Consider the following 22821-nt stretch of genomic DNA (forward strand, 5'->3'; position numbering starts at 1 on the left):
AGATACCATCTCAACCCTGCAAAAATGGCAATGATTGAAAAAAAACAAAAACCACAAATGCTGGAGAGGTTGTGGGGAGACTGGAACTCTTATACACTGCTGGTGGGATTGTAAAATGGTATAACCGCTATGGAAAATGGCATGGCCCTTCCACAAAAAGCTACAAATAGAAATACCATATGATCCAGCAATTCCACTCATAAGTGTATATCCTAGAGAAATAACAGCAACAACACATTGACATACGCACACCCATGTTCACTGCAGCATTACTCGCAATAGCAAAAAGATGGAAAACAACCTACGTGTCTATCAACGGATGAATGGATAAACAAAATGTGGTACATACATACAATGGAATACCAGACAATGATAAAGAATAATGATGTGTCCACCAAACATCTTATGACATGGCTCAATCTGGAGGACATTATGCTGAGTGAAGTAAGTCAATCACAAAAGGACAAATATTGTATGATACCACTTTTATACAAAGTCAAGAATAGGTTGATACTCAGGAAGCAACGTTCTTTGATGGTTACCAGGGATGGGAGGGGAAAGGAAGAAGAATCACTCACTACACTGTAAACCCACTATAGACACGTGTCAATTCTGGTGAAGGATAAGGCAATACACAATATGGGGGAAGCCAGCACAACATGCCCAAGGTAACTGAAGACACTGAGAGGTACATAAGAATAAAGGACAACTACAGTAAACGCTGTGACATATATAGCTCTGCAACAGTAATAACAATCAAACTTTGTGAGTGGTTACATAGGTAGGCATGTATGCTCTATAGGTGTGAGAGGGAGTATGGGAGTACACACATATGCATATATAGGTATAGTTGTGGGCATTTGTATGTGTATTTCTACATGCTGTATATATATTCATATATATAATAGAGCACATAGGGGGCACAGTTATGGAAACCTCCTACAGATACATCCAAATACCTTGTGGGACAGAGTTACTGGGTTTGAAGGCTAAGGACCATAGTCTTGGGGGACATCCAGGTCAACTGGCATAATATAGTTCATAAAGATAATGTTCTACATCCTAGTGTGGCGAGTATCATCTGGGGTCTTAAAAGCTTTCTAGCAGCCATCTAAGTTGCAGCTATTGGTCTCCTGCGCTCTGAAGTAAAGGAGGGTGAAGGAAACCAAAGACTCAAAGAAACGATTAGTCCATGGGGCTAATGGCCCACACAAACCACAGGCTCCTCTAGCCTGAGATCAGAAGAACTAAATGGTGCCCGGCTACCACTACGCACAGCTCTGACCAGGGACACAATAGAAGGTCCCAGTCAGAATAGGAGAAAAATGTGAAAAAAAAACCTCAAATTCATAAAAAAGACCAGACTTACTGGACTGATAGAAACTGGAGGAACCCCCGAGACTATGTCCTAAGATACCCTTTTAATCTGGAACTAAAGTTACTCCCAGAGGCCACCTTTCGGCCAAATAATAAATTGGCCTATAAATTAAATAATAACACCCACGAGCAATGTGCTTTTTAGAACAATCAACTATATGAGACCAAACAGGCAATATTTGTCCAAAAGTAAAGATAAGAAGGCAAGGAGGGGCAAGGAAACTGGAGAGATGGAAACAGAGAAGGCAGGGTAGAAATGGGGAGAGTGCTGACACACTGCAGGGATAGCAACCAATGTCATGGAACAATTTCTGTATAAATTGTTGAAAGGGAAACTAATATGCTATGTAAACTTCCACCTAAAACACAATAAAGTGTTCAAAAAAAGAATTATTGTATCAAATCAGACTTCTGGAATCACCATCTAGGGCTTCCCATCCAGAGAGAAAATTCTCATTCTATATTCTATGTAGAGCCCTGTCAACTTCACTCATGCCACACTTATGGTGCTTATAACATTTCTACTCCATAGTGCCATTACCTGGGATAGCTGTCACGGTAGATGAGGGTAGGTGCAAACAAGAAGTACAAGTACTGGCTGACTGTGGGTATTGGTACAGTGCCTGGAAAAAGAAATTATGCTTAGATAGAGGCTTTTTGATATCTCCCAGGAAAGCTAAAAGGGAAAATAAGGAAGTGTACAACAGCCAAGAGTAAGACTCCTTCCCTTTACTCCTGACATCCTAAAATGACTTCTATTATTCTTTTATCAACTGACTACACCAACCTCTCTAAACAAAGTCATTTCTATGACTTTGATAACTAAATGGTGAAGCAGCACTTCAAAAACACACAGTTAGCACTCCTGGGTGTAAAGAAGCTATTAACATTTCCTAAAAATAATGCTAAGTCATAAGAGTCAAATGATCAATTTTCAAAAGTATTACAAAGGCAAAACAGGAATAATTAGGAAACAATGAGACAGTCTTTCAAATAAATATGGATCCTATTTAAAATCAAACATTAATCTCTACAGAATGTAGTAATGTGCCATACCAGTAAACTCCAAAGGATGAAATACCCTATCAAGAATCCTTTGACTGAATAAAATTACATACTTGATTTCTCCTTAGCTGAATCCAGTACCCGAGGCACATTCTCCCTGATAAATGAATGAGCCTTCATAACAAAACGAATCTACAAAAGGAGGTAAATAATAATGACTTTTTTTTTTATCATTGTCTTGTCTCCTATAAGCAACTTAGAACAGAATTAGATCATACTCATTCAAAAGAACTTTTTAATTTTGCACACAGTAACCCAAGTTCACTCTTACGAATAAGGCAAATCAAAAAACTTTAAGGACAAGTTGTTACTCTAAATTATTTTCCATCTAACAGTATATGTGTTACACTATGTTACAAATTAAATTAAAAATCAGTTTAAATAAAGTTTGCTAAAATGGTCCTTTCCCTTAGACAAAGAAAGATTGAATCCTTCTCTATACGGTATTTTGACATCATACGTGCTCACAGTTGAGCTTTTATTCACTGAAATTAGTGTTTAAAATACTGCTCTTCACTTTTCTTCTATTTTACTAGTTTAGGTGATCTTATGTAAACACTCGAAATGTTAATTTCATTTAAAAAAAAAAAGCAATTTTAAATTTTTAAAACTGTGACTAGCATTATAAAAAGCCAGTAAGTCAGAAAATTCTGAAGAGCGTAGAACAAATTAAAATAAATCCTTTGTTTAGATGGAAATCATTTTATGATAAAATAATGATTTGACACATCAAAAGTAGTTTTTAATTATATAAACATTTTTATAATTTAAATGATTTTAATAAAAAGTGTTCAAGATAAAATTTTAATTTATCCGAACAGTTAAGTATAACTTAAGAGGTGAGATAATCTAATTTAACATTTTAGTTTTACCAATAATGGAACAACAAACCAGATAAGACAATTTATCCAAGTTAATACAGGTAAAAATAACAGAGTATTTCTATTATTGTTGTTGTTACCTTAACTAAGCATAGCACTGCTTCGGACAACACTCAAAACCTCACCTGTTCAAGTATAACAATGAACCGGGAAGCTGGTGGCAGTGTATATGCCAGTACAACATATGTGGGTCCAAAACCTAAACCTCCAATCTGGAAGAACATGAAAAGAGAGCCATGGACGAGAGAACGGAGCACTGGGTGGGAACTCTTCCTGTATCCATTGGCCCAATGTTGAAAGAGGAAATAGGGAATTGAAAGTGTAGACAGGAACATGGTCCACCAGGTCCAAACAACAATAGGAAATTTGCCAAAAGCATAGGACAGGAGACTGAACTCAAGCACCAGCCTGGAGAGGAAAAGCAGAGAGAAAGAACACAGAAGTGAATTTTTGATACAACTGAGTTCATAGACCTAAAACTTTTAACCTTAGGAAACATTACAACATTAAGTCATAGCTGTTACAGTGCTTAACTCATAAGGTCTAGCCTTCTGCTTCACAATACATCTCAACAACAAATTTTCCTAAAAGCCCTAAGACTTTTAACTTCTCAAAGATTTGATGCTTACATTAATTAAATTCTTTAAACTCTATAATAATCTATAATAAATTTCTATAAAATAATCTATAATAAAATTAACACTGAAAGTATTTAAATAGCAATCACTTTTATGTACGAAAGGTGATTTTTTTAAAGAAGGAAATAGGTGTAAGAGTCAAAAATCTATTAATATACAATTATACCATTATCTCAAAATTTACTTTTCTAACAAAGCACTTAATTTATGATTACCATAGACTGTCTTTTTAAAAATAATAGTCTGATTTTTACATTAAAAGAATTAAACGTCATGTTTTTCAAACCTTAAATTCCAGTAAGCTATTTTTATTTATTTTTAGTAACTTAATCTTAATGCATCCCATAGTAGAAAAAGTAATATATCATATATACAACATTCTCCCATTTGGAAAAATTATCTAGAACTACTACTGAAATAGACCATTTTAAAAATAAAAAGTAATGAAACTCTTAATTTTCATTTTGGTTATACTTTTCAGAAAAGGAATATCACCCTCAATCAGCTGCTCAGGGATTTCCTAGAGCAAATTTAACCAAATTACCCTTTAATAAAATTTAAAGACAGTAAAAACTCTCAATATCTCTCACATCAACTAACCAAGATACCCTTTTTGTTGTCTTACCTCCCTTCATCAATGTAATCTACTACCAGTGTGCTGAGGATAAAGATAATAAGGAGGGCAATAAACATGTGGTAAATCGTTCTGATGTGGTCCACCTCAAACAGCTCACTGTAAAGGTGGTTCAAAAGAATAAAATTAATAATCTATATTTAACTTAAAAATATGTTAAAAGACTTTTCTCTAAAGCAGTTCAGAAGATGCTTACTCCCCCCCTCCATAAATATGTCAAAAACAAACAGTAATCACACCTTATACACTAAACCTTTAGTACACCAGACATTAAATGACATGGCCAAGATAAAAAAATGAATAGAAGAGCTCAAGACAAGGCTCTTTCCAAGAAAACGATACTGTCTCTTAGAATAAAACATGGATACAAAGCTCTTATAAACTGATGATCTATCTGCATTCTTGAGGACCTACCAGGAAGGATTGTTTTCTAGGTAAGCAAAAAGGCCACTGAAAGCAGGAAACACAGAAAATACTGCAAATGCTAAAAAGACCTAAAAAAAAGTACAATGCTTACATTCTATCTCTTACACTTAATTCAACCAATATATATTAAAACCCATTGCTGTTGAGCCGATTCCAACTCATAGCAACCCACAGGACAGAGCAGAACTGTCCCATAGGGTTTCCAAGGAACAGTTGGTGGATTCAAACTGCCAAGCTTTTGGTTAGCAGCTGAGTTCTTAACCACTGCGCCACTGGGGCTCATAATTAGGTACCATCTATTTCCAAGATGTCAAGATTGATATGAGTTTCTATAATGATGATAATCATCTATAAAGGTTAACTATTTACCAATTATTTTTTACTCTATCCTTTTTTTTTTTTTTTATTAAAACTGAGTTACTTTTCTTTCAGAGTACAGCAATGGCTTTCCCTAAATGTCTTTTGAATCTAACTAAAACAAGTTCTTAACCCTGTTTTTCACAAAGATGTATGCCAACTTTCTAAGTGACTTTTTAGGGAATCTAAAATACTATTAAATCTCTGCATTAGAAATCTTAAAATTCTAATAACCCATCTGAGGTACCGAAAATGTGTCCTATTTCCTTGGTTAACTTTTTTTAAACTAAAGTATGATTTTAATTTTTCTTGGTACAATTTGTTTTCTGTACAATTCTATCATTAAACTCTTAGTTACAATACTCAAAATTGTTTTATTTTCCCTTTTATGTGAAAAAGCCTTACTGATTTTCTCCCCCAGATGTAAATTTTAAATCTCTTCAAACAACAGTGTGGCAAAACACTGAAATGGAATTTTACATTACATGTTTAGAAAACTCTGGCCTTCTCACAAAGTTTAAGTAGTACATATCAATTTTATTCATAGAAAGTAAATTTTGGTAAGCATAAGATACGCTTTGAAAGAAAAGGACATTGAGACACTTAAGAAAACTTTTCACCAATCCAACTATTCCAAATAGCCTATTCTAATGAAGGTTTAAATTTCAGCAGTATCCAAGTGAATAAGTAAATAAATAATCTACTCAGAGAACATAAAGAAGAATTATTCATCACCTACTAAAAGTGCACTTTTAATTTTAAGCTCACACATGAGAGGCTCACAAATAATTTATATTTCCTAATATCACTTTCACAAAATCCACACAATCAGGGTTCTTAATTAAGTGTCTTGGAAAACTATCAAAGCTCTACACTGGCCAGCCAAAGAAGAGATGAGAAGGAAAAAAAAACTACATATCAAGAAGATGGCAACTCCAAAACTCTCTGCAGTGTTTATCCAATTAGAAAACTTTTGTTCTAGTGCTTTGGGTAACCAGATCTCTGTGGCACAACTTGAATTTAAGGGATAATCTTACTATTAACCCCTCCTTTGAAACTAGATACAGAACCAGATGATCAGAAAGAATGAACAGGGGACAGCACATGAACAAGATTTATCATAACTTCATGTTAAAACAGAACAAACTCACTAAACATTCAAAGATTCAGCAATGATTCTACATCAGAGTACTGGTTTTTTGTTTTTTTAATTAAAAAAAAAATGAACAAAAGCAACTAAAATTACTCACTCTAAGAGAGACCGCCTTACAACAAAAAGCTTTCCTTTTTCTGGAGGTGCCCTCACATCTCTGGGAAGAGCAAAAATTAAAACAGAATGTAAGTACTTCAAGTATTATAAAAAAGTTTAAACCTATTTATAAGAGAAAGAGTATTACCAACTTCAGCAGCTAACACTGTCTTCTCTCTATGAACCAGGTACTCTGTGTTAAGGGTTTTATGTGTGTTACCTCTTTTCCTCCCTCTGAACAATGCTAACAGGTAGGTACATGCATACCTGTTAAGTAGAGAAGAGGTATGAGGAACACCTAGTGGAAGAGGCACTTAAAGGGTCCCCCGAGCTCAGCGTTCCTCACTTCACACACTGACAACCACTCTTCCTTCTCCTAACCATCCCCTGAGGCCATGATGTGCCTCCAGCCATACTTTATCCCAGTTCATATATTATTAGCAGTCTGTCTCCTAAAACTTCACTGATGTTAATGATACCCTTCATAATATCAAAGGACTTCTAAAATCTCCAACTGCCTCCTGATCTTAACCACTAGGTTGCCTCCAGTTACTGAAAACTTGCATTTTAACATCTAGTATGATTGTCTTCTTTGGGGGCTTTCTGCAGTACTGCTGGCACTCTCACTTGCACACTTCTGTCAGTTATTACTGGTCAAAACTGTTCTCCCGAACAGAAGAGACTGGCAGAGACCAAGAGGTATAAAACTGAGGGAAGCAGAGAATGGCAAAGTGGCACACATTAGCCTTTAATAGCCTTCCTTATACTGCTCTGGATGACTGACCGATGGAAAAATATGTAACAAGCACACTGTACTTTATTTCAAGTATGTAGGAAGTACAATAAAATGGCAGCATAATGACATGGTTAAAAGCATGGACTCCTTACCAGACTGGTGTTTGTGACTCCGGACAACATTAAATGGTTCTGTGCTTCGGTTTCCTAATTTCCAATATTCAAATAGTTACAGTACCTATCTCACAGGGTCACCTTTTGGTTTAAATGAGTTAACCCATAAAAAGCACTTAAGAATTTTCATAGGCAGCACTCAAAAAACATTGGCTCAAATATTATTATGAATCAACACCGTCTTAAGTGAGGTATGCACGTTTGTTATAATCCACATTTTGAAATGAGGAAACTGACACTTCAAGTGGTTAAATAACTTGCCCAGTGCAAAACACAGCCAATAAAAAGTGGTGCCGGGGTGTTAAGCTCAGGCATTCTTACTTAAGAGCCTACCATCATACCACTGGACTATACTAGACGATTACATTAAAAGAAATAATATGCATACTTACTTAGCTCTGTAGTTGTTTTTCTCTCCTTCAAGAACAGAAAAAGATGTGAGAGCACACCCACCATTGTCTAATGACGTTGATTTTTCAATGAGATTGGTCACAAAATCATCGAAGTGACTCCCAACTTCCTTCATAAAAAATGGCTTCAATTGCTACCAAATTTCAAAACAAATAAAGAAAACGTTTAAGAGACTAAACCATGCTTGTAAGTCTTTAAAATTTTCGAAAGAGCTCTCTTAAACAGAGCTGATCAAAAGAAAGTCGTGCTAAGTGAGTGAGCTCACAAGAGTTAAAGCAGAAAACTGGTTTCTATAGGGGATCTGAGGTTTCAGAAACGGCTACTGAAAAAGCAACACAGTAGATTTATACCCTTTTAAAAATGCATAGCCTTTTAAGTATGAATCAAGACACCAAAGTGATCACCCACAAAGCAACAGAAGCCAAAGCAAACCAAACCCAGTGCCGTCAAGTCGATTCCGACTCATAGCGACCCTACAGGACAGAGTAGAACTGCCCCAAAGAGTTTCCAAGGAGCACCTGGCGGATTCCAACTGCCAACCCTTTGGTTAGCAGCCGTAGCACTTAACCACTATGCCACCAAGGTAGCAACAGACGTGATAAAAATGGCAGACTATTCTTTTTTCTTCAAATTTCTATTTGAAAGAAAATAAACCAAAAGTCAGCATTATATAGCTATATAATGATCTCATTGTATAATTACATATAGACATAACTTTAAGTCCTCTTTCTTAAACAATCCCTCTACCCCACGTATCACTGTTTACATTTTACAGCAAGTCATTTCTATAGCATACCTACATTTATACAGTAAAATTTACTCCTACCTCCATAGCTGTATTTTATCTAATCTTAAATAAAGATACATTTTTTCATAAGACAAAATTGTTAATACATTTAGGCCTAAGACCATTCTTAAAATCTTAAAACTTATACACCCACAGTATTTGAAAAGTATGAAACAGAAAAACATTTCTTCGGATTACAATAAGCCACCTACTGCAGATGCCCAAATTGTAAATTTGAGTACTTTAAAATTGGTAGGACTTACCAACATAAAGGAAAACAAAGTGTTAATTGCTAACTCTTCAAGAAAATAAGTGCTCTTTTTCTCTAAATTTTTTTTTTTAAGTTGAACTTAAAAGATCTGAAATAGCATTCTTCTAGGTTCTGTTACACCAAAAGAGTTGGAAAAGTCCTTTAAAAGTACAAAGTCTAAAGATACCAACATAACCAATGTAACTATATGAAGGCTTTTCAAACTTTGCTCTGTTCCTGAATGCCTACTGGGTCCTGGGCAGTGAGAATATGCTACGGTCCCAGCTCTCACAGGAAAGCTGATGAAGTTGGAAAATAAAAGACATACACATATAAATAATACATAGCAGACTACCTAAGCACCACATGAGCTGTATAACTACCAATAAAGATTCCAAGAACACATTAAGAGTTTAGCAAACAAAGAAAGCAAGAGTGAGTTGACTGGAACTGGATTTTTTGAGCTGGGAGTTGGGCTGAAACCTCAAAGGATCAGCAGAACTTAGATCCCGTGAAAAGTGACAAGAAGAAATGAGAGATAATGTGATAAAAATCAGGGAGATAGAATGGTACAATGAATTTTAGCCAAAACAGAAGATGTAGGTTTTAGGGACAAAATATAGAGGGCTTATGTTCCCTGGAAGAAAAAAGGTTTTTAATAAAATTCTATTTTCATATTAAGGTTATGTTGTTGTTAGCTGCCACTGAGTTGGCCCCCAACTCATGGTGACTCCACACACAACGAGGTTGGACTGGGGTGGATTAACTAGAAGGCAAGGTATGCATGGGGTTAACTGTGTTTACTTGCTAATCTGTAGTGCACAATTTAACATGGGTTTCCACGGTAATGTCAACAGAATGGGGTATAAGAGTCTTTGGAAGTTCTCTCATCTTTGGAACACTTTGATTCTCTAGTCAGAAGTGTTGCCCAATTGCAAACTGCATATTAAATAAACTTCAATTTCTATTATTGGCTTAATATGATTTTTATTTTAACAGGTCTTATATCAAATTCAAAGCAGGCTAGAGACCTCATAGTTTGTTAAGTGAGATAAGGCAGTAAGACAGTGAAAAAAAATCAAGAGAATGTAGTCATATTAGCCAAAAGAAGAAGATAAGATGTGACCAGGGTCAGGGAGAAGATACTAAGAAGGACAGCTGTAGTAGAGGCTGTTAGCTGTCAGCTTTATCATCCCCCACCCCTTTCTTTAATACTAGAACCCTAGATTTTTGCCCAGGCACATAACCACCCAGAATAAATAAATAAATAAACTGGTACCTGTTCTTCACCCTTCTTCTTTCCCTACCTCGATTCTGCTGCTCGGAACTCAGATGAAACAGCTGGATCTCTAGAAGCCTATTTGGGCCATGATGAGAAAGAGAATCACTGCCTAGGAATGGTGAGGCAGAGCTGGAAGAGACCTGGGTGTCTGAAGGCCATGACAGCTCTGGACTTCCTATCTCTGGAGCTTTTACATGAAAGGGAAATATACTTCTATCTCGTTCAAACCACTATTATTTTTGTATTTACCATTACAGCAAAACCTAATCTTAATAATAATCAAAGAATTTCTAGGCAGAAAATCCTTAGAGTTGTCTCTCCAGCAGTCTGACAATAAATCAGATAGATCAGCACTATCGAAAAACTTTTCTAGAAGGGGTTATTTGAACAAGCGACAAACCATGGAAAGACGCCCTAACTTGCAGCCATGTCATCTGATTCTTACTCAGTGCAGTCTGCTCACCTACTGGTTGGGCAATAAATAACATATGATATAGATGTGAAAAGCAGTACTTGAAATGCTATAAAGCAGCAAACAGAGTATGTTGCAATAAATAAGTATTCAAGAAGTACAGGAAATAATTTTTTTCTTATCTTCAATTTTTACATTGGCTATAACATTCCCTCTACAAAATCATGTACATTAGTGGAAAGAAGTTCTACAAATCTTGATAGTTAAGATACTCTCCCTATTCTTGGAAGTTTCCCCACATTTTCACTTTTCTCTGGAAATTGTCCTCAAAGTTGAGGACAGGCACCCAGAGGCCAGGCAAAGGCTGTACTATATCACCCTGCCCTTCTGACCAAAAGAAGTGACTCTGATTCTCTCTCCATTAATCTGAAATTCTGAGCTTTGAAACAGAGTGTCTGAAAAGAAATACCCAGCAAGATAGTTTCTGAACTCTTGCTACTAAAATCCCCTGTCTTTATCGTTCCCAAAGTCAAAGTGCTCAATTTCTCCCAGGGTTCTATGAGATAAACTATTATCAAATACACTCCCTTTATGCTTAAGTATCCAAAGTAGGATTTCGTTACTGACAACCAAAAGAGTCCATTTAACCTACACAAAGTTAAAACAAAGCTAATTTAGTTAGCTGGGACTTAATCATTCGAATCTCCCTTGAACTATGCCAAGATCTTCTGATGTCTTGTTACAACACAATTCTAAGGATTTCAAAAGCTCATGACTCAGAATTACGCAATTTTGTAAGGCCCTGCTAGCACCAAATCAGAAGTAAGTACTTAAAACTTTTTTATGACAGCACTTTAGACCTGGAAGTGACCTTAAGAGATTCACTCAGTTCCACCCACTAATGTCACTACTTACTTCAGTCTTGCTGACCTTCATATTTAGGGCAGATTCAATACTTGACAACCTTCTTCACATCTCTCTTTAATACGAGCTCCCCTATCTACAAATCTAAAATTTTATGGACAGTTCTTTACCAGATTTAGCAAATAAAAATACAGGACACCCAGTAAAATTTGAACTTCAGATAAACAATGAATGTTTTCAGTCTAAGCATCTCTTAAATATTACATGAAGACTAAAGAACTATTTGTTGTTTATCTGAACTTCAAATTTAACCTGGAATGCTGTTTTTCATCTGATAACTCTAGCTCTGTGGAATACAACCAGCTACCCAATAGCATCTATAGACTACTCGTTCCTTTTACAATAGAAAATAGTGAACTAGAAGTAAATATTTAAGTTGGCAACACAATTGTGATAAAAACTGTACAGAAGAAGGGGACCTTGGAAATAGCTAGTCCAATGTTCTCACTTTCAAGGTCAAGGGAAGACTGCCCAATGAAGATGAGTAATGTCTGGGGTGAGCATGATACCAAGTTACAAATTGCTAGAGAGGCTCGAGATCTTCACCTGTTTGAAAGACATAACACACAAAAGAAAAGAGATTTGTTTGTGGAAGACCAAGAAAACTGCATGACTCTGAATATGTTCATAAACCTGTTAATGCAATCAATTTATGATAGTAAGTGTCAACCTATCAAGCAAAACACAACAATAAAATGTAACCAGAGACTTCTCTTGTAAATGGGATAATCCAAGGAAATTATGTACAATTACGTATATAAAGCACCTAGTACAAGTCTAAATGTAATTCCCTTCTCTGCCCATTTTCTCAGTCTAGAACTAAAACATTCTAATCGCTTCCTATCTGCTCTCATTGTCTCCAGACTGTAAGTTATCCTGAACTTTGACATCCAAATAGCATTCCTAATATACCTTGCTCAAAAACAATGGCAAAATGTTCAAGCTCAGTAAAGATCAAATGATTGCCAATTAAAACATTTTGACTTTTAAGTCAAATCACCTATAAGTTCACCAAATAAAATTTGGTGATCATTCAGAACAAAGCACTGTCTGATAAATACAGGGTATACACTCAGGGATACAGAATAGGGAGGACATCATTTCAAGCTGGAGTGTTTACAAAATTGTACAAGCAGCATTTGAGCTAGATGAGTATATATAATATTTTCACTGGTTAAGTAGGAAGTGAAAAGAAATTTCAGGTAGAGAGAGCTGCTTGAACAAAGGAATGAAGGTAGGAAAAAATGCTTTATAATCTAGCCCCAACTGTCCAACCTTATCTTTCTTTTCAATATGCCCCAACGGGAACACTAAACTCGACTAAGTGCCATTTCCAAGATATAGTGTCTAAGTTTTCTACCTCCATACCTTTGTCAAACCATTCTCTTCCTTAACATCAGGGAACAACTCTTGTACAACTCTGCAGCCCTTCTATCATTTGTACAATACAATTTAATAAATAATACTAGTTAAACAAATGTCTGCCTTTTCCTCAGTTTCTTTTCCCTTAATTCTCTTAATTTCTTTCTTCTCTCCTTTTAATCCTCCTAAAGAATTGAATCTACCTACCTATAGCTAACTGATGAATATATAAAGCAGGTAAGAACGTTCTCTCAAAAAAAAAAAAAAAAACCTTCTAAATTTATATCCCTGAAACACTTCCTCCATTCCTACTCTTCTTCTTCCTACACTCCCTTTCCCCTCTTTGGATTTTTAATTCTGCATATATAAACGTTCCCCTCCCACTTTAGATTTTTTAAATACACAGCAATGATTGCATGGAGAGATTGCCCCTTCACCTATTTGAAACTCTTCATTCACAAATAATACCTAGGTCTAGAGGAATAAGAAAGGTCAAAAACACTCCAGTAAGCCATAAAAGCACAGATTTTTAAAAAATTTATTTTACTTGTTGTTGTTGAGAATGTAGATAGCTGCATACACACCAATTCAACAATTTCTACGTGTACAATTCATTGACATTGATTACATTCAAACTACCCAACCGTTCTCACCCTACTTTTCTGAGTTGTTCCTCGCCCATTAACATAAACTCACTGCCCCCTAAGTTTCCCATCTAATCTTTCAGTAACTCTTGTCAATCTGTTCTCACATACTTAGTTCTTAAAAGAGCATAATGAGCACTCAAGGCAGACATTCTATACTAATTAAGCTAAACCTTTTGTTTGATTTGAAGAAGACTTCAGGGGGTATTTTTGGTTTAAGGTTTAAAGATTATTTCAGGGGCTCATCCAGCCTCCATGACTCCAGAAAGTCTGGAAACCATGAGAATTTGTTCTGTATTTTCCCCCTTTTGATCAGGATTCTTCTATTTACATAATCTCCTATCAAAACATTCAGTAATGGTAGCCGGGCACCATGGAATTCTCTAGTCTCATGGAAAAGAAGTTAGTTGTTCATGGAGGCAATTAGTCACACATTCCATTTCCTCCTCCTATTCCTAACTTCTTCCTCTGTTGCTCTCTGTTGCTCCATGCAAACAGAAACCAATTGTTGTACCCTGGATGGCTGCTTATAAGCTTTTAAGATCCCAGACACTACGCAACAAACTAGCAGGCAAAACAGAAGCACTAAACACGATACTAGGTCAATTAACTGGGATGTCCCATGAAACCATGACCCTAAATCTCCAAACCAAGAAACCAGATCCCATGAGGCATTTGATTGTATGTAAGCAGCCTAAGCAGCTGCTCTTTGTTGTTGTTGTAAATACAAAACAAAAATCTTTCATTTTAATCAGTAAGTTAGCAAGGCTGTGCCCTTAAAACAATCAATACATGTGCCTATATTTTAAACAGATTTTTCTTTTCTCAGCCAAAATTATAAACTATGCCTAAGATAACTGGAAGTTGCTTGATCAAGTCTTTAAACAGTCTCTAATAATAGAGAAACAAAATATTCACTGGAAAAGGCATTCACGGAAATGACCTCAATCATTGCAGCTTTAGAGATCACATGGGCAACCTAGTGGAATCAGTGAAAAATAAATAAATAACAAGATTTAACACATGTTTAACTAACAGTCTGGACGGTTCCAAGTATAACAAATATACCTTTTGATACGACTTTTAAAAGGCAATACAGTAAGTGATTATATTATAGAAATCACAAATATACCTACAGGATGGAAGGTGGAAAAATGTGCTAACATTAAGCAAAGGAGCCCTCGTGGGGTAACGGTTAAGTGCTCAGCTACTAAGCGAAAGGTTGGCAGTTCGAACCCACCCCATGGTTCCACAGGATAAAGACCTGCTGATCTGTTCCTGGAAAGACTACAGCCTAGAAAACCCTTGTTGAAGGTGCAGTTCTACTCTGCCACACAGGGCTGCTATGAGTTGCAACTGACAGCGTTAAGCAAATGGGTAATGAAATTACTAGTGACAGCACCATTCCTGGACTCAAAAGTGCTATATGTACCTCTGATAAAAGAGATGGAAGTGAAAATGATATGCCCCAGGCCTTGGAAGGCAACTGAAAAGCCAGCTGTGATAGTAACAAAGACAATGACACCAAAGTGCACGTAAATAATCCAGCATGCATTTTTTTATGAAATGTGATTAGAAAAATATTTCTCAATTAAAATTATTCTATATAAATGCATATATACACATATACATAGTAAATAATTTTTTTAAGGGCTATTTCATCTATATCACTGCGAGTTTATATAATTAAGTTCGCCAGTAAATTTTAAAAGTGATTTTCTCACTGGGAAAACAGGAGATTCTCTTGGATCTGAGGTCAGTTTATATTCAGGCACACACAGTATCAGATCATAATTTAAAAAAACAAAACAAAGTGTTCTTTGTCCTTCAGAATTTCCTGAGGGCACTGCTGAATTCTAGCTTGTAGAACTGTTTGCCTCACTTGAAATTACTCTATGCTGTTTTATTGTCTGAGTTGGTATTTCTTCTACTTTCCTGTCAGGGAATCAATCTGCTAGGTTCAGATTCAACATTTATTGGAGGTCACTATTTACTATGACCCAGGATAACTGCTTTCATAAAGCACTCATGCAGACATTCAACTGTACCAGCTTTTAACATGGTTCCTTGTAATAGCCAGAAGAGGACAGCGATGGGAGGAGGAGGGGGAGAAGGGATAAAAGAAAATTCTCATGTAGGATAGATGCCACCGTGGCAGACCTTGTTTTCCCTATTCTACAGCAAGATAATGTCAACTGATAAGAATTTTAGTAATTCTTTCAGCTAAATTGCATCAAGAATGTTACTGAACACAACTATTTATCCTAAAGCTACTTTTTTGTTCCTAAAAGAGTCACTTACCTCTGCCTCTACTGTCAATTGTATCTTCTTTGATATTAACTGGTTTATATCAAGCTGACCTAAGGGAAGAAAAAGAAATATGACTTTTAAATTAATAAACAGTATTGCTAGTAACTATATCTAAATCTGAAAGTTGAAAATCAAACAAGCAAATATAGAGTTGACTGCATAAACCATGGAGCCCTGGTGGCACAGTGGTTAAGAGCTCAGCTGCTAACCCAAAGGTCAACAGTTTCAATCCACTAGCCACTGCTTGGATCCTATGGGGCAGTTCTGCTCTGTCCTATAGGGTCGCTATGAGTCAGAATTGACTCAATGACAACAGGTTTGGTTTTTGGTTTTATATAACCTATGGTGCAACCAAAAGCATGATGCACCTATTAAAATGATGCATGAGCAACATAAACAGAAGGAAATTTGTACATGAAAATTTTAATAGAAAATAACAGATACTGTAAGTTCATACGTTAATTACAAACACTGATATGATGGTCCAGATCCTTCCAATTCTGACAGTATAGAAAATCAGATGTCCTGAACGGACCCTCCACCTGAGACTACTAAAATGCTAGGTAAAATATCAAATACTAATTAAAAAAAATAAAAAAACTTATTACTAAGCTAGTATAATTCAGCATAGGCAAAAAATAAAATGAAACAGGAACCCTCAGGGATCTCCAAGAAATTTAAGGATTTCTGCCCAACTCTAGAAACTTTAAGCTTCTACACTGACAGCAACACAGGGTAGAGAGAACAAGATGGCCTGCCCAAGATGGGAAGTCTAACAGGACAACTGTGCATAAAGCTGAGAACCCAGCGTCTACATCCTCACCGTACAAGACAGAAACCCACAACAGAAAGGAGTAGCAAGGAAACATGTCTGTCTCTACTGTGATGTTGTGTAGACAAAGAAAAAAATTTCACTGAGAGCTCATTACTCAAAATCAACCCTCACTAAAGTCTGCAATCTAAATTAACACTATTTGTATAGTGTGAAAAACCTCAAGAGGTGACTAAACCAAAAGCAAAGAAGTTTTCTGAATAAACTGAATGTTTTGAAGGCCAGCGTACCAGGGGCAGGGGTTTGGGGACCATGGTTTCAGGGGATATCTCAGTCAATTGGCTTAATAAAATCTACTAAGAAAACATTCTGCATCCCACTTTGGAGAGTGGCGTCTGGGGTCTTAAATGCTAGCAAGCAGACATCTAAGATGCATCAATTGGTCTCAACCCACCTGGAGCAAAGGATAATGCAGAACACCAAGGACACAAGTAATTATGAACCCAAGAGACAGAAAGGGCCACATAAACCAGAGACTACATCAGCCTGAGACCAGCAGAACTACATGGTGACCAACTACAACCAATGGCTGCCCTGACAGAGAACACAACAGAGAACCCCTGAGGGAGCAGGAGAGCAGTGGGATACAGACCCCAAATTCTCATAATGGTCTGACTGAGACTAGAAGGACTCTGGTGGTCATGGCCCCCAGACCCTCTGTTAGGAAGACAGGAACCATTCCCAGAGCCAACTCTTCAGACAGGGATTGGACTGGACTATGGGATAGAAAAAGACGCTGGTAAAGAATTAGCTTCTTGGATCACATAGATACTTGAGACTATGTTGGTATCTTCTATCTGAAGGGGAAACGAGAGTGCAGAGAGGGTCAGAAGCTGGCGGCATGGACACGAAAAGAGGGAGTAGGCTGTCTCATTAGGGGGAGAGCAATTAGGAGTATATAGCAAAGTGTATATAAATTTTTATATGAGAGACTGACTTGATTTGTAAATTTTCACTTAAAGCACAATTAAAAAAAAAAAAAAAAACCTCCAGAGGTGAATTTATGTTAAGGCAATCCCAATAAATGTCAGTTAACAATCACAGTGTGTACGTATGTTTTGCACAGAATGAAATGGAGAGCTGAAAAAGTAACGAAGTGTATAAAATATAAGATCACAACTTCTAGTTTGCTGTCATTGTCTCCGCAATCAATAACCTGTGATAAAGTAACTATATGATTTTGGTAGTATATTTTTTAAAATCAGGGTTCCTTTTTAAAATGAGAACTTTTATTTTCTCATCTCTTCTACTTGGTGAAATTGTGTATTTTTATTTCAGTATCAACAATCGCTATTGTATATTTTGCCTAACGAGGGTATGAACAAACCTCATCTTTATAAGGACATTGAAATTTCTAAGGAAAAAGTGATTTCCCAGAAATAGGAGACTATTCACTTTGCCAGAATGAACCTTTAGGGAGATAGCTGGGTTAGTTTAAGGTTAATAACACTCCCTTATTTTAAAAGTAATCTTCACTATGGAAAATTCATCCCCACCCCCCCCCAAAAAGTCACACAAAATCCCCCATCATCCTATGATGTTAACAACTAATGATAATATTTTCGGTAGTATCATTTGTTCCTTTATTTTGGTAAACAAACATGTTTTAATAAAAATGGGTTTGCTTATACATACTGTTTTGTAACTTTTTTTTTTTTACTTTATCTCTTATGAGCATCTTTCTGTGTCATTACATCTTTTTCTACTTCATTTTTATTGGATTATATTGTTTTTATGCTCTAACTACAGATCAATCCTCTATTGTACATTTATTTAGACTACATCTTTTCACACGCTTCACTTGAGAGGGTTTAAAAAAAAAAAAAGGCATGGAGAATGGAGAGTGGAAAAGGTCCAAAATGCATCTGATCAGAGTCCTATAAGAAGGGATACTATTTGAATAACGGCTGAGAATTTTCCAGAATTGTTGAAAGACACCAACCCTCACTTAAAGGCCAAAGAATCCCAAACAGGAGAAACAAAAATCTGCACTTAGCTATATCATAGTGAAACTATGTAACACAGAGGTTTTAAAAAAAAAAAATCTCTTAAGCACCAGAAAGAAAATACCACCTAAGAAAGAACTGCAATTACCATGAATGCCTGACTTACCGACAAAGCCAGAAGATAGTAAAATAGTATCTGTAAGTGTTGATAGGGATAGTGGCAGAGTTTGAGTGGGAAGGAGCCTAGAGGTCCCTACCATGAAAAGCCTTGTGTACCATAACAAGAGCTTTGGGGAAACTAATACTTTCTGTACACATGGGGTTGCCATGAGTTGGAATCAACTAACAACAAAACCAAGCTAATGGCAGTGAGAATGGATAAGAGAGAATCAATTTTGAAGATAACCACAATTTGGTAACCGAATAGGTAAGACATATGACGATAAGACAAATATTCACTTGGTTTTTCTATGAATTGTAAGAATATACTTTTTATCTTAGTTCTCTATGGTCTATGACCAGAGTTTCCTAAATAAGCCATTTATTTCATAAATAAATGAATATAAAATCTTCTTCCTTTCAACTGATTCAGTTACCACAGTGGTGGGGAAGTGGATGGGGAGGCAGACATTTTAAAAGATTAAGTCTCACTATTTTTATACCACTTCCAAAGGGAATCTTTCATTACATAAACAACATGACAACCATCACTGCAAACTAGCTTAGATGAGAGGCAGGGTTGGGGAATAAGGAGAGAGTTTTTGCTCACACTCAGACTAGAACCTATGAACATCTCTTGAAAATGACATTAAAGTTACATAAATGAAATATATATATATATATATTTTTATATATACACATATATATATGAAAATTCATTTTTCACCTTAAAAATAATTCTTCATACAATATTCAAAAGAAAGTATTTACATTCTTGCTACCTAAATTTTTTTTTAATTAGCACAAAAGCTAAAAAAATACTGCCCTAAAAGTTAACATCCAATGATTAAAAAAACTATGTACAAACAACCGCACAAGTCAACTCAAGGCTTCTAAATTTCTAAAACACTGACCCTGAAACAATGATAAACCAGAACTGAAGGTCATGCCATTTCTGAAATATTTGCCTAGGTCTACTACTATCACTGGCTGTTAAAAATAGGAGACAATTTTTTTTAACTGAAATATTAAGTTTACATTAAGTTATATAGCACATCTTGATTCTAACTATTAAAGAACCCAACACTAAGTCCTAAAGGAAAGCTACTCAAAATTTTTTTCCCCCTAACTCTGGTGTCCAAGAAATCAGGCTTCTAACATTTGTCTCCATGAATAAAAGCTACCTAACACTTGTAAAGTCTACTACAGTAACATCTCAGTTAACTGGAATATTTAAATTTTACTCCTTATTCCTAGAACTGTCAAAAATATTTTAACTAGTTTTGATAAAGATCTTCATAAAATTATTACATGATTTAAACCACAAAAACCAAACCCATTACCGTTAAGTCAAGTTAGACTTACAGGAACCCTACAGGACAGAGTAGAACTGTGCCACAGGGTTTCCAAAGCTATAATCTTTAAGGGAGCAGACTGCTATATCTTTCTCCTGTGGAGCAGCCAGTAGGATCAAACCACCAAGCCTTCAGTTAGGAGTCGAGTGTTAACCATTGTGCCCTAAAAAACAGAGACTTTACCCTACATAACTTTAATACAACTAAGAGTGACCATTTATTGTACTGCACTCTTATAGTGATGCCTTTAATACAAACTGATATGCAGAAAACAGTCAGGTCCCAGGGAGTGCTGACATTCTTGCTGGGCTACTTCTTCATTTCTTTTTACCAGTCAGCTTCCTGTAACAATCCACGCTTCTACCACACCATATCTACTGCCAGTGTGACCCAGAAGAAAAAGAGGAACAAGTTCGTTAAATTGGTAACTCCTTTATTCATTCACTTTATATGTTCATTTATTAAATAAATGCCCGCTAAGGACACAATATGTTCAGGGAATGGATTCCAACCCTTCCTTGAGGCTCTCTGAAGAAAAATACACAAACACTGATCATCACAATACACAGAACAGCTGTGGGAACATGGGCGTGGAGAGTTTTTAGCAAGGAAGTCAATATCTGAGCTGAGCCACAAATGACAAAGAGAAATCACGGTAAAGAGCTATTGGAAGGATTATTTCAAGCAGAGGAAATAATATAGATTTGAAAAGACTTGGATTTTCTGGGCCTTGAATCTGAGTCAAATGCCTCCAAATACCAATACTCTTTGCTTTACAATACTATATTTACATAATCAACAGGCTTTTTGCCTAAGGGCTGTATTTACCTACTTACTTTTCAGGTTACGGGTTGCATTCTAGGAGCCTTGGTTAGCGCTAGCCAAAAAATTGGCTGTTCAAACCCAAGTAGTGGCTCTCCAGAAGAAGTGGCGATCTAAGTATAAAGATTACAGCCAAGAAGACCCTATGGGGTAGTTTTACTCTGTCACATGGGATCACTATAAGTTGGAATCAACTCATACATTCTCCACCAGTGCTGTCCAACAGAAATATAATACAAACCACATGCATAATTTTAAATTTGCTAGGAGTCACATTAAAAACTAAAAAGAAACAGGTGAAAGTGAGTCTCTGAAATCTGGTATATATTTTACACTTACAGCACACCTCAGTTCAGACTACCACATGTTATAGTGGCTACCATATCAACCAGTGTAGTTCTAGACCAGGGGTCAGGGTAGCCAGTTCTGTAAAGGACCAGATTGTTAAACTGGGCTTTGTGGATCATGTGGTCAGCAACTATGTCACACAGACTCAGTTCTGCCTTGACTCTGCTGTTGTAGTGCAAGATCAGCAAACATAAACCAATGTCCATTGCTGTGTTCCCAAAAAAACTTCATTTATGGATGGTGAAATCTGACTTTCTATAGTTTTCACATGTCACAAAATATTATTATTGTTTACAGTTTTTCGATATATAAAAATATAAAATCATTCTTGGCTTGTAGACCAATGGCAGGCCAGATTTGGCTTTTGAGCTGTAGAGTTTGCTAACCCATTTCTAGGTGGCTGAGTTTACCATAAGTGTGTTTGGCAAATAAAATCAACATGTATGTACATATTATTTTTTATAATCTAACTAACATAGCTTTGGTGAACACTGCTATGAAAGGTTAGCCTTAAAAAAAAAAAAGATGTACCACTCCTTCCTCTGATACAGAAAAAATAGAGGAGAGGATTAAAGAAAGTGAAAATTAAGAAAGAGAGAAGACATTTAGGGAGTTGACACCAAAATTCAACAATTGAAGGTTGTTCCATAGGCTGGAGCTTGCTTCCCCAGCAAGGGCGTATGCTTCATTCCCCTTGCCTGTAACTGATTTAAGAATGGGCATAAGTATCAGTATGAGTAACCTAAAGATGGCCCACTCAAGCTGGTCTACTGAGAAGAGTTTTAAAAGAGTCTATTTATAAATGTGTGGGCACAGTTTAAGAAAAGCAACAAAGGATAGTGTGGAATTCCAGGGCTAGTAACGAATATCAGGAAAACTATTATAGCCCTTAGGCCTGAATGGACAAAGGAGGAAAATGGTTATAGAACCCAAAGAGAGCTCCTCAGAGAGAACTATTAGACAGGAGTGATGCCACCCGGTAGAGAGGGAGCCTAACTTACAGACACACCCACCTCACTCTTTACCCCTGTATCTCCTGCCAGTGCCTCCCCATTGGCAAACCCTACCAGAAACCAGAAGGCATAGGAGTGTGCTAATGTCCATAGAGTCAGCCTTTTGAGGCACAAAGTAGGGTAGGAATGGGTGGAGACCCAAAAGGAGGATATTTAGCATACCTTATCATCTAATGTTAGCCAAAGAGATGTGAGACGCCTGTTGAAGAATTTCTAGGAAAAGTTTTGTTACTGTAAAGATAAACATAAAGAGACAGTTTTTCTTCTAATGTAAACTGTTCTTTTGGTTTACCAGTCTCCTTAACCTAGCCTGGACTTGCTAAACTTCTGTCATTATTTCTAGCCTACCCTCTTCATCATCACCAATTTCCTGGACCCACAAAAACCCAAACCCAGATATTGCCTGCTATTCTCTTTCTTGGATTCCA

The 22821-nt window shown here is 36.3% G+C and overlaps 1 protein-coding gene across 3 annotated transcripts in view; it reads right to left on the reverse strand.

Annotated features, from left to right (window-relative positions):
* Positions 1-22821, reverse strand: part of SOAT1 (sterol O-acyltransferase 1) — a 75802-nt gene that overhangs the window by 19137 nt on the left and 33844 nt on the right. Inside the window, exons 1-8 of one of the 3 annotated variants that reach the window (XM_064276578.1) lie at positions 15910-15970; positions 10264-12148; positions 7929-8080; positions 6629-6688; positions 4587-4694; positions 3449-3731; positions 2496-2574; positions 1919-2000 (exon numbers count right to left, since the gene is read on the reverse strand). In XM_064276578.1, coding sequence (XP_064132648.1) covers positions 1919-2000; positions 2496-2574; positions 3449-3731; positions 4587-4694; positions 6629-6688; positions 7929-8062 — 746 coding nt within the window. In that variant the 5' untranslated portion in view covers positions 8063-8080; positions 10264-12148; positions 15910-15970. Of the gene's footprint in view, positions 1-1918; positions 2001-2495; positions 2575-3448; positions 3732-4586; positions 4695-6628; positions 6689-7928; positions 8081-10263; positions 12149-15909; positions 15971-22821 lie in introns of those variants that run through there. The other 2 variants (XM_064276576.1, XM_064276577.1) reach the window with 2 other exon arrangements.

Source organism: Loxodonta africana, chromosome 25 (genome assembly GCF_030014295.1).
Source record: "Loxodonta africana isolate mLoxAfr1 chromosome 25, mLoxAfr1.hap2, whole genome shotgun sequence".
NCBI lineage: Eukaryota > Metazoa > Chordata > Mammalia > Proboscidea > Elephantidae > Loxodonta > Loxodonta africana.